Source organism: Callospermophilus lateralis, chromosome 5 (assembly GCF_048772815.1).
Source record: "Callospermophilus lateralis isolate mCalLat2 chromosome 5, mCalLat2.hap1, whole genome shotgun sequence".
Taxonomy (NCBI): Eukaryota; Metazoa; Chordata; class Mammalia; order Rodentia; family Sciuridae; genus Callospermophilus; species Callospermophilus lateralis.
In genome coordinates, this window is record NC_135309.1 from 148733657 (window position 1) to 148749198 (window position 15542).

The 15542-nt window shown below is 37.5% G+C and overlaps 1 protein-coding gene across 1 annotated transcript in view; it reads right to left on the reverse strand.

The window, feature by feature from the left end:
- Positions 1–14752, reverse strand: part of C9 (complement C9) — a 29881-nt gene extending 15129 nt beyond the window's left edge. The window contains exons 1-5 of the mRNA XM_076857703.1: positions 14702–14752; positions 14207–14351; positions 13799–13946; positions 6633–6771; positions 3535–3798 (exon numbers count right to left, since the gene is read on the reverse strand). Of these exons, the coding sequence (XP_076713818.1) occupies positions 3535–3798; positions 6633–6771; positions 13799–13946; positions 14207–14351; positions 14702–14752 (747 nt within the window). The remainder of the gene's footprint in view (positions 1–3534; positions 3799–6632; positions 6772–13798; positions 13947–14206; positions 14352–14701) is intronic.
- Between the last annotated feature and the right edge of the window lie 790 nt (positions 14753–15542).

Genomic DNA, 15542 nt, shown 5'->3' on the forward strand with positions numbered 1-15542 from the left:
TATGAGCTTTATCACAATTACTTCAAGTAAATCACAAAATCTAGAACTTTCACCAGAACAAAGTTTTTAACAGTGACCATGAGAATAGCTGAACTTAAAACGCCATTAATACCAACTGCCGATGAGAATGTATAGCAACTGGAACTCTCCTACCTTGGTGGTCCAAGTGTAAAATGATAGAGCCACTTTGGAGACCAGTTTAGCATTTTTCATAAAGTTAAATACACATCGACCCTACAAGTAGCAATTCTATTTTTTTATACATACCTAAGATCAGTAAATACATTTTTTACAAAAAGACATGTATATGAATTTCATAGCAACATTAGTCCAGAATAGCTTAAAATTGGAAACAGCTCAAATGTCAATGGACCAAGGAGTTGATGATCAAATTGTAGCATGTTCACACAATGGAATACTAGTCAGCAATAACAAGGAACCAACTATTGACACATAGACTATGTAAGTCTGAAAATATCATTTTGAGTGAAAGAAGTCATACCCAACGGAATTTAGACTGTATGACGACATTTCTATAAAGTTCTAGAACAGGAAAAATTAAGCTATAGTCAGAGAAATCTGGTCAGTACTTGCCACTTGAATCAGTAGGAAATTGGCTATGAAGGGCATTATGGAATTTTTTTGTGGTGATAGTTATATTCTGTATCTTGTTTGGAGATATATGTTCTTTATCTTCTTCATGACTGTGAATAAGTATACAATAATCAAAACTTCTGTAACTACACATTTAAATCTTTACATTTTATTACATGTAAATTATACCTAAGTTGACTTTAAAATGTTTAAAATGGAAGGAAATGTATACACTATATATAAAACACATTTTTTTTTATTTTGCAGATAAAAAGACATTGACTGAATAACATCAAGTTATTTGCTGCAAATCACACAAATAGTCTGTGACAGCATCTTTACTAAAAATGTAGGTCTATGGTCTCTCTGTTCCATCTACTATGTTCTCCCAATCATTAATGACAGATAGGGAAGACAATGTTTTAAACTACAAATCTTAAGCTGGCCTAAACAATTTGAGAGTTCAGTGTTCCCAGGACCAGGAATTACGGCTTCAATTTCCAAGACAAAACTAAGACACTAAACTGTGTGAATCAATGTCTGAGCCTGGCCCAGGCAAAACTAAACTATAATTGACATTCATTATTTTACAGGTGGGTCTTTTGAGGTTTTGCTGTCACTGTGGGTGTTGAAAACATTTTATTTATTTTAAAATATGTATCTTGATGTATATGGACATTGCAACAAACTCTGTGTTCCAAAGGGCATTGCACACATAACTTAACTTTTGGAGTCAGAGGGTGGGTGGGTCAGCCTCTAACAAAAAAAAAATTACAGGAACTTGCTCCATATGTTTGAAGTCATAGAATCTCTTCATCTTCTGACTTGCATAATAATTCTTAATGGAGTGCACAAAGTGAACTTGGATTCTTTTATGCAGTTGCTAAAACTAAGAAGTCTATTTTAGGATTTGGAGTCAGACATATGATGTTCTTGGGTTCAATATATTTCAAAGATAGGTTTCAGTCACTTCATTCCCAATATGCTATTACTCCTTCTGGCTTAAAAAACAACAAAAATTCTCTTGACTTCATTTGCCTGAGTGACTGCTACCCATTTTTTGGCCCTTGTTCAATGCAAAATTCCTTGAAAAAGTTTTCTATACTATTTCCAATTCCCCTCTTCCAAGTTTCTCTTAAGTCTAATTCAATCATGCTGTGCTCTAAGGCAAAACTTCTCTTGTCAAGGTCACAAATGATCTCAATGATCAATTTAGAACTTTTCAGTGACCTGTCTCATGTCTCATGGAGAAAAAAACATCCTTTACAATGGACTTTGGGACCCATCATGATCTGATTCAAGGGGACCTCTCCAATCTTTCCTCTTCCCAGTGCAATCTGACCAAGTTATCACATTGGAATTTTTCTACCTTAGCCACTTATCCCCAACAATTTCTTCTTCCAAATACGTATCCCACATCTAACTGCTTGGCTATTTCCTCTCCTTCAAATCTTTGCCCAGATTTCATCTCCTCTGTGAGACTTGCCTTGAGCTTTCTTTTTAATACTATCACTTGCTAGGTGCTCCTGATTTCCCCTATGTGACTCTAATGTTCCTTTTTTTCATAGCACTTATCACTTTCAAAATACTATATAGCTTCTGATATGGTGCGGATGTGAGGTGTCCCTCAAAAGCACACGTGTGCGGCAATGCAAGGAAGTTTAGAGGTGAGATGATCAATCTGATGGGATTAACTGAGTGGTAACTGCAGGCAGGTGGGATGTGGTTGGAGGAGGAGGGTCATTAGGAGCATGGCTTTGGGGTACATATGTGGTGGAGCTGAGCTTAGTCTCTATCTGCTTCCTGACGTGGTGTCTTGAGCTGCTTTCCTGCACATCCCACTTCCACCTCGCCTTCAGCCCCCAGGAATGGAGTCAGCTGCCTATAGACTGATTCCTTTGAAACCATGAGTCCCCCAAATAAACTTTTCCTCCTTAACATTGCTCCTGTCAGGTATTTTCATCATAGAAGTGTCAGATCTGACTAGAACAGCTTTCTTTGTTTGCTGTCATATTTATCAATTTTGGCTGTCTCCCTCTGCTAAACGTTCAGCTGCATGAGGACAAGAATCCCTGTCACTGTGATTTATAGAAGTATTCTCAGTACCTGGGACAGGGCCTGGCCATATAAATCTACAATTAAGTATTTACTGATAATTTAAAATATTTCCAACTATACACTTTGGATGGGTATCCATGTGAAAATAGAGGCTATGTACAGGCCCATGCACAACAATTACAACCCCAATAGTGAATTATCATTATTATTGTGATTACTTTAATGTGGGGAAGGGATATCTAAAAAGATGACTGTGATATCATGAAAGGAAGGATGAGCATTTTGTTAGCATCATACTGATTACAAAAAGAACATTTTACATTTCATCCTAAAGGTGTTGAAGCTGACTTTGAAATCTGGCTGGAGTATAAAAACAAACAGATTCTCAAAGTCTCATATTAAAGGTATGATTACAATGTCAATAGACCAATTTCACGTGCAACATGAAAATTTCCGGGCATCATTACTTTAGAGACACACTTTGTGGTAAGTACTCAGTCATTGTTTTAAGGCATTGTAATGCAGCCAGAATTCCTAAGCACAATCTTTCCTTGTAATTGCAACAGATGTATAAATCAAAAGGTCTGTTACCACAGTTGTCAGTCAAAACGTCTGCTCTGAGTTCTCGTAACACCTCTGCTCATGGCCAGACATCTGGTCCACCAACTCCTGTTCAAGATCCCATCAGTTTTCTCCAGTTGGTATCATTCTTCCTGAGATCTGACTACCTATTTGAACATCTGATGCAATTTGTTTTGTTGTTGTTTTGTTTTTCCTCTCTTATCATCTTTATCTGCTCTAAAAACTTACAATTAGAAGAGGGGGCTTGGTTAGTTAGAAATATACTGCATTATATTCTCTATATTAAATGTAGGGTCTTACCTTCTTTGAAGAGTATGACAACAACTTCTGATAAGCTTCAGCTTTCAAATATGAAAGTTGAAAACTATTCCTGGTATTTTTGCGATTTGAGGAGTTTGTTTCCTGAGAGGTTTCCTCAACTGCAGCATTTTTAATTGCTTCAGTGAGTGTAAATTTCAGTGAGATATCTGCATTGAAACTTGATGTCTTCTGTTGGAGAATGCTTTTGAATACTTGAATCTCTTCTTCAAAATTTTCCGTTCTCAAATTTTTATCAACTTTGGTCTGTGAGAGCATAACAATGTGTTACTAGAAACAAGACGCAAAACAAAAGCGAGAGCCAAAAATAAAATAAAATAAAATCAAGCAATTATTAGAAATGTAGTAGAGGAAAGGAGCTGAGAGGGAAGGTGCTGGAGCCAGGTTTCTGGAGTGCAAATGCAGGCTTTGTGTCTTTGAGGACATTTCACAGTAACCCCTCTGTGCTTAGTCAGATTTCTAGTCTGGAGACAGGGATACTCATTCCTAGCCCAAAAGTTGTCATGAGGATTCAGTGAGATAATCCACATGAAGATATAGAATATAAGAAGTTGTCAAAAGCTAGTATCTTATTTTTTTTAACTTAACCATTGAGCCATATCCCCAGCCTTTAAAAAAAATTATTTTTGAGACAGGGTCCCACTCAATTTCTTAGGGTCTTGCTAAATGGCTGAGTCCGGCATTGAACTTGCTATCCTCCTGCCTCAGCTTCCCATGCCACTAGAATTATAGGTGATTGCCACTGTGTCCAGCATCAAAAGCTAACATATTAATAATTAAAAAGCAATAGCAGGGCTGGGGTTGTGGCTCACCAGTACAGAGCTCACCTAGCATGAGCGAGGAACTGGGTTCCATCCTCAGCACCACATAACAATAAATAAATAAATAAATAAATAAATAAATAAAGGTATCGTGTCCAACTACAACTAAAAATAATATTAAATAAAAAAGCAAGTAGCAGAAGAGATACTTGTATACTCCCATTTGTGGGTAAAACTAAATGAAAGAATTAAGATAACACTCAAAGCTTATGGGCCAAGCACAGCTTAAAGTATTTTACACATTAATGAATTTAAGAAAGGCTAGGACATGAGCCCTGAGCTTCCTGGCTTTGAAAATTGTTCTTCTGAACTTTATTCACTAATCCCTGTCAGAAAAAAAATGCTTTTTTTTGCATTTAAAATAACAAGAGCTGGATGTGGTGGCACACATCTATAATCCCTGTGGCTCTGGAGGCTGAGACAGGAGGATCCCAAATTTAAAGTCAGCCTCAGCAACATAGAGAGACTTTAAGCAACTTAGAGAGACCCTGTCTCAAAATAAAATATATATTTTAAAAAGGTTGGGGATGTGGCTTTGTGGTTAAGCACCTTTGGGTTCCATCTCTGGTACCAAAAATAAAACAAAAACAACATCAAAAAAAAAACAACAACAACAACAACAAAAAAAAAAAACAAGAAAAAAAGTAGGTAAAAACCACAGTACCTGCCTGTACAGGAGAAAACCTGAAGTGGGCATCAAGGGAGGCAGCAGTCTTACTTGTCCTAGCATCATCTTTTTATCATTTGGATGTTTTGATTTTTTATGCATTTTGCATAAAGAAAAACCTAAACTCCGGGCTAGGGTTGTGGCTCAGCGGTAGTGCACTTGGCTGGCATGTGTGAGGCACTGGGTTTGATTCTCAGCACCACATATAAATACATAAATAAAATAAAGGTCTATCAACAACAACAACAAATACACACACACACACACACACACATATAAAAGAAAAACCTAAACTAAAAAACCTACTTAAAAAATAAAAGTTTGAATTAAGATATTCTTTGCCAACTTGTCTACAGTCAGGTATGGAGGTACTATGGATTGGATATTGCTCAAATGTGCTTCCCAAGTTTTCATATGTGGAAATTCAGTCCCCATTGTGAGAATTAAGTGGCAGAAGCATAATCAGAGTATGGTGTTTAGAGAATGGGCCTTTGGTGATGAGTAAGATCATTACAATGGAATGCCCAGGATGTGGGCCTTGACCTTGTGCCTCCAGAATTGTGAGGCAAGACATATCTCTCTCTTTTTTAATAACTCACCCATTGTTATGGTTTAGATGTGATTTGTCCCCAAAAGCTCCTGTGTGGAACAATGAAAGAAAGTTTGGAGGTGAAATGATCAGATTATGAGGATCTTAACCTAAGCAGTGCATTAATCCCCATGCACTAGGTAGTAATTAATTTATAATATTGTTTTTGAAAAATGAATATTGACCACATTTGTTTAATGAATATTGACCACATTTATTGTAATATATATTAAATATATATTTAATATATATTACAAACTGGTGTGACTGACATCAATACTAAGAGCTTTATAAAAATAAAGTGGATATTACAGGTCTTCTTGACTTAGGAGATCATTTAAAGTGACAGATTCTTTTAGCCTGTTAACTTTAGAATAAGTTAACTATTATTATTTATTGTATCTTACTGGAATCAAAGAAGACATCTCTAAAGGTGATAAATATGATTTCTTTGAATGGGGAAAGGGGACAGTTTATGGAAGGTTCTAGAAAATTAGGTGACTTTAAAGTATGTAATACACTTGAAATGCCATTACATAAGGCAAAAACCATTTTAAGTAATATTTTTACAAGACATAGAGAAGTTTGAAATTAATGAAAATAGCCACTCATTTAAGCATTCTCCACATAGAGCAATACTGAAGGAAAACACATGTAAAAAATCAGTTTCTATGGGCATGGGAACTAGCAAAAAAAGAGAAAAACTTAAGTAGCATGGAAGGAGTGCGATCACTAGTTAAGTCAGCACTAATTTAATTTTGAGTCCTTTCAAATCTTATCTTATTCTTGTTAGGGAGTCTGAGTATTTGCCAAATCTTTATCACTAAGTGAATGTCACTGAAGACTGATTATAGACTACCGTGTGTTTCTAGTGAGATGCAAGCTACATCTCCTTTTCTTCAAACGGATCTTAGGTGTCTATTGGATTTCTCACCCAGACTAGTATTAAATTTATTAAAGCAAATTTCAGCTGAACTATGTTTTCTCCTGAGGAGAGACTCACTTCATAGGCCAAAGAAGCCACATTCCAGGGTCTTCGGTAGTAGGTCAAAGTGTTTCCATCCCGAACCCTGTCGCAGAGTCCATTGTAGAACTCGTTGTCGAAAGGTGTGGTTAAGGGATCCATCCCTAAAATGTTGATTCTGAGAATAAACAGAGTAGTGTCAGTCAGGTGTGCGAACACCACATCGGATGCAAGGTAGCCCTCCCTGGCTGTTTGTGAGACAGCTTTGGGTTGTCTCCCTGTCACCCAAGATGTGTGCAGTGGATTCCGAAATAGCAGAAAGAGCCTGTTCACCTCAGCTCTGTGTTTCTGGCAGAAAGAAAGCATACCTTAGGAGGGCCTTCTAAACTCTTTGGCAACTAGGGCACGATTTAGAGCACAAAGAAGGAAATGCAATAAGCAGGGCACATGGGACCATCTGGCTCCTGGAATCCGAGCTCCACTGCTGTAACTCTTACCTAACCTCCCTCAGTGAACCAGGAACTGACGCTGTAATACCAACTATTTAAATTATCTGAGAACAGAGCATCTCAGGGGGACAGTAAAACATGTGCATGTAATTTTTTGTCTATGAATCAACATTGGGGTTCTTTCTCTCTCTCCTTATTCTCTTTAAATTTAAGCCTTTTCCTCCAGCTGTCTCATTGCTGGTCAAGAGCCTCATTTCCCTCAGGCATATATTATTCCCATTATACTTTCCAAGATGAACATAGAAATCTCAGCGTCCAGCAAGGCCTTCTTAAAAGTTCCATTTTTCTTCCCAGCAGAATATTTTTATTTGGAAAGCTTTAATTGATAAATAGGAATCTTGTTTAGCTTTTAAAAATAGTTGTTTGATATGGAGGCTTAAAAACAATATATGTACAAGAAATGGTTCTTTCTGAAGTTCTGCTTTGTTAGTTGCAGGGGCACAGTGTTGCTGTCTGGCTTTGTTTGGAATAAATGGCCTCGAGTCAGGGAGGCCCAATGAGGTTTGGTCCTCATACCATAACTCACCTTAGCATAAAAGCATAAACTTGTCCACTTCCCTGGACTACATTCCCAACTCCCTTGAGCTGGATTATAAATCTGCACATTGGTTTCAAGAGCAATTTGTTGAAGTGTGAATCACTGACTATAAACCCATTGCTAATGCAAGAATAGTTGAAAGAACATCTTATTGTCAGTGGATTAGTTAAAAACATTTTCACATGAATAGCACATTTTTAGCCAATTTGAATCGACAAGGAAACAAGCATTGTGGCTCAACTTCAGTGGAAAGCAAGTTAAGGAACTGATAAGTGAATATCTTTTTCAAGACTGAGGTATAGATTAAGTTAACCATCTTTTACTACCTGTTGCACCAAAATTACCTTTCCTGGCAAAAATTATAACCCTAAAGTTCTAATATAGTGCCCCAAACTAGTACTATTATCTTGAATAACAGAAAAAAAATTATAAACCTGGTTTGCTTTGACATTTTGTCCCTTATGACAGGTCAACATTTAGTCCTAAGTTTTGATCCATCCCTACATCTATATCCTTGTCAAGGCATTACGATGTGCCAAGAGCAGGTCCCTCTTCCCTGGCTTTGTGCTTAGCCATGTGACATGCTTTGGCCAATAGCATGTAGTTGAAAGTACTAGAGGACCATTTGGAAGCCTGGCATAAAGATGCTTCCTTTGTTTCTTTTTACTTTGTTGTATTTGTGCCATTAACTGGAAAAGGAGTTCTGATGGACAGTTGCTGCAGTTTCAGCCTAGCTACTCAGCAGCTCCAGTCTGTCAAAACCTCAGGGAGACACAAGCCACCCTAGCCACTGTGGCTTGAGGCAGAGCTGCCCATCAAGCCACATTTTGTGAGCAATTAATTCTTATTTTTGTTTTACTGAGGTTTTGATACAATTCCTCCAACTCAAAGACATAAAACTATGGAAAGAAATACTATGTATTTTCTTCCCAGAACCTCAACTACATCTTTGTTTGATAGAGAACTCTACCCTCCCATGTACCTGCTTTAAAACAAACAGACAAACAAACAAACAAACCCAAACACTGCATCTCTTCACTTTTAGCAAATAATGAAATTAGCCTGTGTGCTGTATTGTGTTTGTAATACACAGGGTGATATTAAGACAACTAATGCACAGTCTCCACTGTCATGAAGTTGGGAATTTGAAGCTGGGAATTTGGACATACAATCACATATTTGAAAAAAAAAATAATATCAGGAAGGATATACTTGGTCCAAAGGAGTGGCAAAGGTAAGTGCTGCATAAATCCAGTTTTCCAAGAGGAAGAGATCATCATGGGAAAGTCATAAAAAGAGTTTTACATAAAGAGGATTTGGTTTGGGCTCTAAAAGGTGTGTGCACTGGAATGGGGCTAAGAGGACAGGCGGAATAGGATAAGCAGTGGGAATGCCTGGGGTGTTTGGGATTGTGTTCTTTAGGTTTTCTGTTTGCATACTGTAGAAAAGAATATTTTCTGATAAGCTATGTTTTCTTGCACCTTCTTAGCATGACATCTGAGATTTTTCATCTTTAGCTTAAAATAGTTGCAAAGGATAAAATTTCCAGCATTTGGTAAGTATTTACAATATTTTCTACTTCAAAAGAATTTCATAGTATTTTGTTGTATTCTTTTTCTTTAAAAAAGTAGATTATTTTTAGAGCAGTTTAAATTTTTCAGAAAAAAAAATGAACAGAGAGTACAGAGATTTCTTATATCCTCTGTGTCCCTCTTTTTTTTCTTGATTTTTAAATTTTTTATTTCTTTTTCATTCCCCACAGAATGTAATACAGTTTATGCTTAAAACATTTTTATTGGTCACCCTGTCATACTTTCTCTACCAAAAGATATATTAGTTGGAATTTTAAAGTATTAAACATCCTTTGACCCTAGAGTCTAAATATTTACAAATTTCTTCATCCTTAATAGTATATATAAGTATACTAAAATTTTCTAAATTACTAAACACAGTGAAATTTTATTGGAAAGTTATCTCAGTGAAATAAACATGGCTTCTTTTCAAACCAATAAATTAGTTTCTGCACCCATAGGTGAAGATTACTTAAGTTCCTGGAAGAGACAGACTTCAGCAACAATTTTATTCTTCCTTTCCATTTTTACAGGTGTAATAGCTGATACACTTCTATAAGAATAGAAGGAATTTTGTTAGAGAAATCTCACTCAATTCTTTGGATTTCTGAGTTATATACCAAAAAAATATATATATACAGAATGGTCTTTTACCAAAATCATTTTTGTAGTCCATTAGCTGACATTCATTTAGGACATCTTTCAACACTGATGCTAAAACAAACAAGCAAACAAACAAACAAACAAAAATGAACACCATTCAATTCCCAAAGCATTAAATTCCAATTGAGTACCTACATCTGGAGTCATACCTTAGGTTTTCCACCTTGTAGTAAAATTGTATATACTCTGCTTTGGGAAAGTAGGAGATAAATGTAAAAAGAGTCAAGAAGGAGAATGAGCTTGACAATTTGAATATAGTTCAATCGTCTGACTTATTAATCTCATGAAGAAATGTTCATGTGGAAGTTGAGGATTTACTATAGCAGATTGGTTTAATAATTAATACCTAAAATGTACCTGTCTCCCCCTTGGAAAGTTTGGTGCACTCACGATAGGCACACGCTAGTCTGAGGGTTATTTTATAGAACAGCAAGCTGACCAGTTGGCTGGATCCACTTGGAAAGCTACAATAAAGCTGAGACACAATCTGAAGCACAACTAAGGAGATGTTTCACAAACTTTTGACTGGATTCCACTACTACAGAGACGGCAAGTCTACTCCAGAATGAGCCAATTTTTTTTTTTTTTTCTGCCAAGAAACATGAAAACGTCTCATGAAAAGGAAGTCATCACCTGGGAAATAATAATAACAAAAAAAACCACGTGTTTTTTGGCAGCATTTAGCAATGCCTGTTTTCACACCTGCGTGGAGAACCACAGGCAGTTCCAAGTTGCCAGGTGAATTAATGAGAAAGCTCCCTTTACAGAAGTGGTGCAGTGCTTAGATCACACACACAAAAAGTAATTCCTTGCATATTGTACATCATTGGCAGCTGGTTTGGATTTATATCTTTTGATGAATGCAAGATGGGTTGGAAGATTTCCCTAAGCTCCTCTGTCCTTCCTGATACAACTGAACTCTCCTAGCATGGTTATTCAAATGAGAGTCCTTCAAATGAAAAAATAGAAATTAACTAATTAGCTCACGTGCTGTGACTTTCCGGCATAAACGAATCTGACTGTATGTGCCCGTTGATAGGTTTCGTTGAAGATTTCTAGACTAAAGTATGTAGAAACAATTTATAAGCACATTGCTTATATATCAGGGTGTTTACTCCCATGGCTTCTATTTCTCATACAGTCTATATCTGTGAATGAGAAAAACAAAGACTTATAGTAAATAAATATGGAATATTAATCATTTTGAAGAGTACTATTATTTAAATATTCCGTAGCTGTAGATGGACAGAATACCTTCATTTTATTTGTTTAGTTTTTTAATGTGCTGTTAAGGATCAAACCCAGTGCTTCACATATGCTAGGCAAGTGCTCTGCCACTGAGATATAGCCCCAGCCCCTGAAGATTATTATGAGTATAACACAGCATGCTGCTTTGACCTCTTCTTAAATATTAATTAGTAGTTTATATTAATCTCCTATATTCTTAATACAAATATTTGGATAATAGATAACTCCTTAAGGAGTTTAATTTTTAAAGGTTAGTTTTGCTTTGCAGAAAACTTATTGACTTATAGACTTTATAATGATATGGAAGAAATGTGGGGGGATCATGGAGAGAAGGAAAGGGTGGGTGGCTTGATGGAAAACAATAATTTTATATGAGTCAGAGAAAGTTGGGTTTTAGTTCACTAAAAAACTAGCCAAATGGCCTCAATTATTTCATTTAGTTCTTATTTATAAAATGATTATTATATCTCCTCTAACAATCTCACAAGATTATTATGAAAAGCCACAGAGATACAATATACTTTGAAAAGTTCAAAATAATATACAAATGAAAATTGTACTGAAAAATAGGTCTTATGAAGACTAAATTTGTTATAGGTTTTTACTCATGGTAATGGGGAATTTAATAAAAAATGCTGATGGACTATCCAGCTTCCTCATTTTTCACATCTGCTGCTGTCCTTTCCAAGAGCTGGGGCCCCACCCCCTATGCCTTGAAGTCTCAGCCCTGTGACTGTCCCCAACACCAGCCAGGACCCTGGTAAAGCACAAGGTATTTAAGGATTCCTTGCTCTCCGGGATTCATCATTATGAAACTCCCTGGCAAAAGCTATGTAACACATTTTTCTATTCCTTGAACAAAGGAAACCAATAGATTACAAATGATTGTTTTTCAGCTAAGTGGACCAAAAATTCTGTATTTTTTTTTCCTATAAGACAAAAATAAATTTGCATTGAGTGAAAATAAATAGCACATGTAATTCCCTGTTTCAAACTCTTTTGTTTAGGAAGAAAACTGTTTCTTGGATCCCAAATAAAGCAAAATAAAATAGTAGTGGGTTTTCAGCATGGACTCACAATGTCTCCCCAAGGGGAGCAGCAGAAAGAGTTGAGGCTCATTTAAATGCACAGTGATTGGGCTGTAAGGTTTTGGACAAAATCTATAAAACTGACTGCCATTTGCTATGAGGCTCTGAGAAAATGCACGTGATTCAAGGTCCCCACCTGTAGGCTAAGGGCCAGTGGCGCTGTGGGTAATATTTGAGGCTGCTTGGACACGTTTTATGAAGTGGATCGAAGGTATGCGACATGTCTTCTCTAGTGCCTAACTCTTGGTATTCTGGAGTTCTGTTCTTAATTTTGTTAAAAAAAGAAGTTTCTTCTTTTTTACTTTAGCCAAACCTGATATAGAGACTTTATCTTAGGAAGTGCCAAGCACTTTGGTGTAGGATTTCTAATTGACATTTGGGGTTGAGCTGTCCGGTGCACGGTAGGATGTTCTGCAATACTCTGGTCACTACCCACCAGTAGTCACCTACCAGTCAGCAGCACTCACCCCAATCTCCTCCAAGTTCTGACAACTAAAATGGTCTCTAGATACTGTTGGATGTCTCCTGGGGTGTGTGGGTGGGGAAATCACCCCTCATTGATAACCCCTGTCTTAATCCCTCTGTCAGCCTCACTCTTACCAATTCCTCCATTTTCTTTTCTCTAGTATCCTCATTGAAGCTCTAGAGGTCTGACCTTGAATTTCTTACAAGGAACTCTGTTTCAGTCTTAACTGTTATCAACTGCCAGTATTTCAGAAAATGCTTATATACAGATTTTTATTTTTAATTAATTCACTTATCTACATACCAAGTATTTATAATGGAATTTAATTTCATTTAATTCATTTACTATGAACCAGGCCCTGGATTCATGAGGATAAAGAGACACACTGCATTACAGAGGGTGAAACATAGCCAGGAAACCTCTGTCGATGCACTGCTGGGTGGGAGAGCAACTATGTCTTGTCAGGGACAGATTCACCCAGCTCAGGGCAACTAAGGGAGACTGTGTCAGGGACACTCAGGAATGCCCTCTGACTCTGGAACAGAATAGAGCCTCAGATCTGTGTCATTATTCCAATTCTTGGAGCACAGAATAGTTTCTATTGTATATATTCCTGAGCTCTAAACTCCAAGACTTCCCTTAGAGCTTACAGTCACCTGTTCAGTCTCAATATTCTGTAGGGAAAATGAGTGACACTCTCAGAATGCCAGAATCTCTTGAGAACTTATTATCAGGTATTGTTCCAAGAGTAGTTCTAATGAAAGACAGCCTTGTTGAGAATTCAAATGCTTTCACGGAGTTACCAGACCTACTACTGGCTACTCAGTTCTAAAGGTTAACGTGTCAAGTCAAGTTGATTTTCCAAAATTTCATCTCCCTCTGGATTGAGAAGTAATATTCTGATAGTTGAATCCATTTACAGAGCCCTCCTGAGGCAGGCAGTTTAGCCAAAGTACCTTCTACTTTCAACACATTTCCAGGCTAAATATATTTTTTAAAGGTACAGAGCCAAAAGTTGCAGCAACTGTGTCCTTCATACAAATCATTCTTTCACTGTATCCCAGCGAGAGTGTTGGAGATTGCCTTCACTTCTAGTCATCTGGAAAAAGCATAAATACAGACCCATAGCCAGCCGTTCGTGCCAGCTCAGACTCTTCCACCACTCGGTCACGGCAGGGTGGACGGGGATCACTGTCACAATCATCCTCATCTGAAAAGTCTCCGCAGTCATTGTCACCATTGCACAAAAGCCGCCTCTTTATGCATCTGCCTGCAGTCAAAATCAGGAAAGACACTCTGCCAAATGTGTTGAATTTCTTTGCACAGGACATATCAATGTTGTTAGGGACACTATCACATTTGGAATAAAAAGCATGTTTAAATGTATGATATATGATGTGTCAAGATCAATGTAATGTTTTGAGCAACCAATAAATTTCTAAAAAAAAAAAAAAAAAAAGCATGTTTAATTCTCTTTGCTAATGAGCAAGCATAGAAACCCACAGTGAGAAATTGGAGCACAAGGATTACCTGTATTGCACTCAAAGTCGTTTCCGCAGTTGTCCCTGACCTCCTCACAAGGCTGGGTGGGCACACACTGCTGTCTATCTCCCAGAGCATCCAGGCAACTTTTCCCATTAAATTGTCCAAAGACTTCGATGGTCCTTGAGCGAAACTGCGCAAGATCAGCTGGAAAGGTTAGACTTTGTAAAGCCCCAGTGCTGCTGCCTCTGGAGCCCAAATGACTCAATGATTGTAAGAGAGAAGTAGAAGCAGTTACTGAGTAACTTAAAGTAAAACTTTGCAGTCTAGCTATTGCAGTCTCTCATGCCAAAGATGAGGTCTCACCATGTTCATTAAGTATACTGCACAACATACAGTTAACCACTTATCTACACATGAATATCTCTCTTTTTGGGTTGAAACTTAGTTTGGGGGTCTGCTGCCTCACAGCCATTTCCCTGGAGATGCAAGGAATATAGTATCCATGAGGGGAAGTTGGGAGAAATGTAGATGAATACTTACCATTTGTCTGAGGCAAGGATCACACTGTGACCATCCACTCCAAGGGCTCATTCTGCAGTCTATGGGCAATGGAGAGCCATTTCCTTGTATTGGCTCTTGGCTAAAACTAAGGTAATAAAACACTCCAAATTAATAATGACCATTAATGTGTGCCTGTTTCTAAGAAGTCTTCACAAACCAATTTAATCTATTTACTCTGGAACCCCCTTCCAAATCACACACACTCTATATAGGCCATATCTCTCATTTGACACTTGACCACATAGTATTTTGTATTTTTGATTTATCTTTTTGTTTACTTTTTGGATGGTATCATGGCTTGACTTTCAACCTAACAATAATAATGACAATAGAGGAGGAAAACTGGCACAGTAACCTGACAGGTGGTTCACACTGATTATTCTTATATTTCTCACTAGATGATGAATTCATAGAAGTTAGAGATCTGTGGCCCTTTCTTTGTACACTGCCCCTCCCCCCAAGCATCTAGCAAAGCCTGAAGTTGCCTGGTTCTTGCATAAATTTGAGCCAGCCAGCCTGGCTGTTGCTGCAGCAAGCACCTCGTAAATCAGGCTTTCCCTCTCCAGCGTTCTGTACGAATGTCCCAAGCTGGATGCTCCACCACTTCACACTCCACTTCTGGACTTATTCCTGATCTTGTGGAGTTTTGCCATCATACATTTTGGCATTTATAGCCTCCCCAGATGTAGGGCTCAGCAACACTTTTCTGGCTTTGAACTTGCCTCTCTCCCTTGGTTCACCATCTGGATCTCTTCTAGTCACCACACCACCTTGGATGATTATTCCAATAAATGACAGAAAGGAGACCAGACCAAATAAA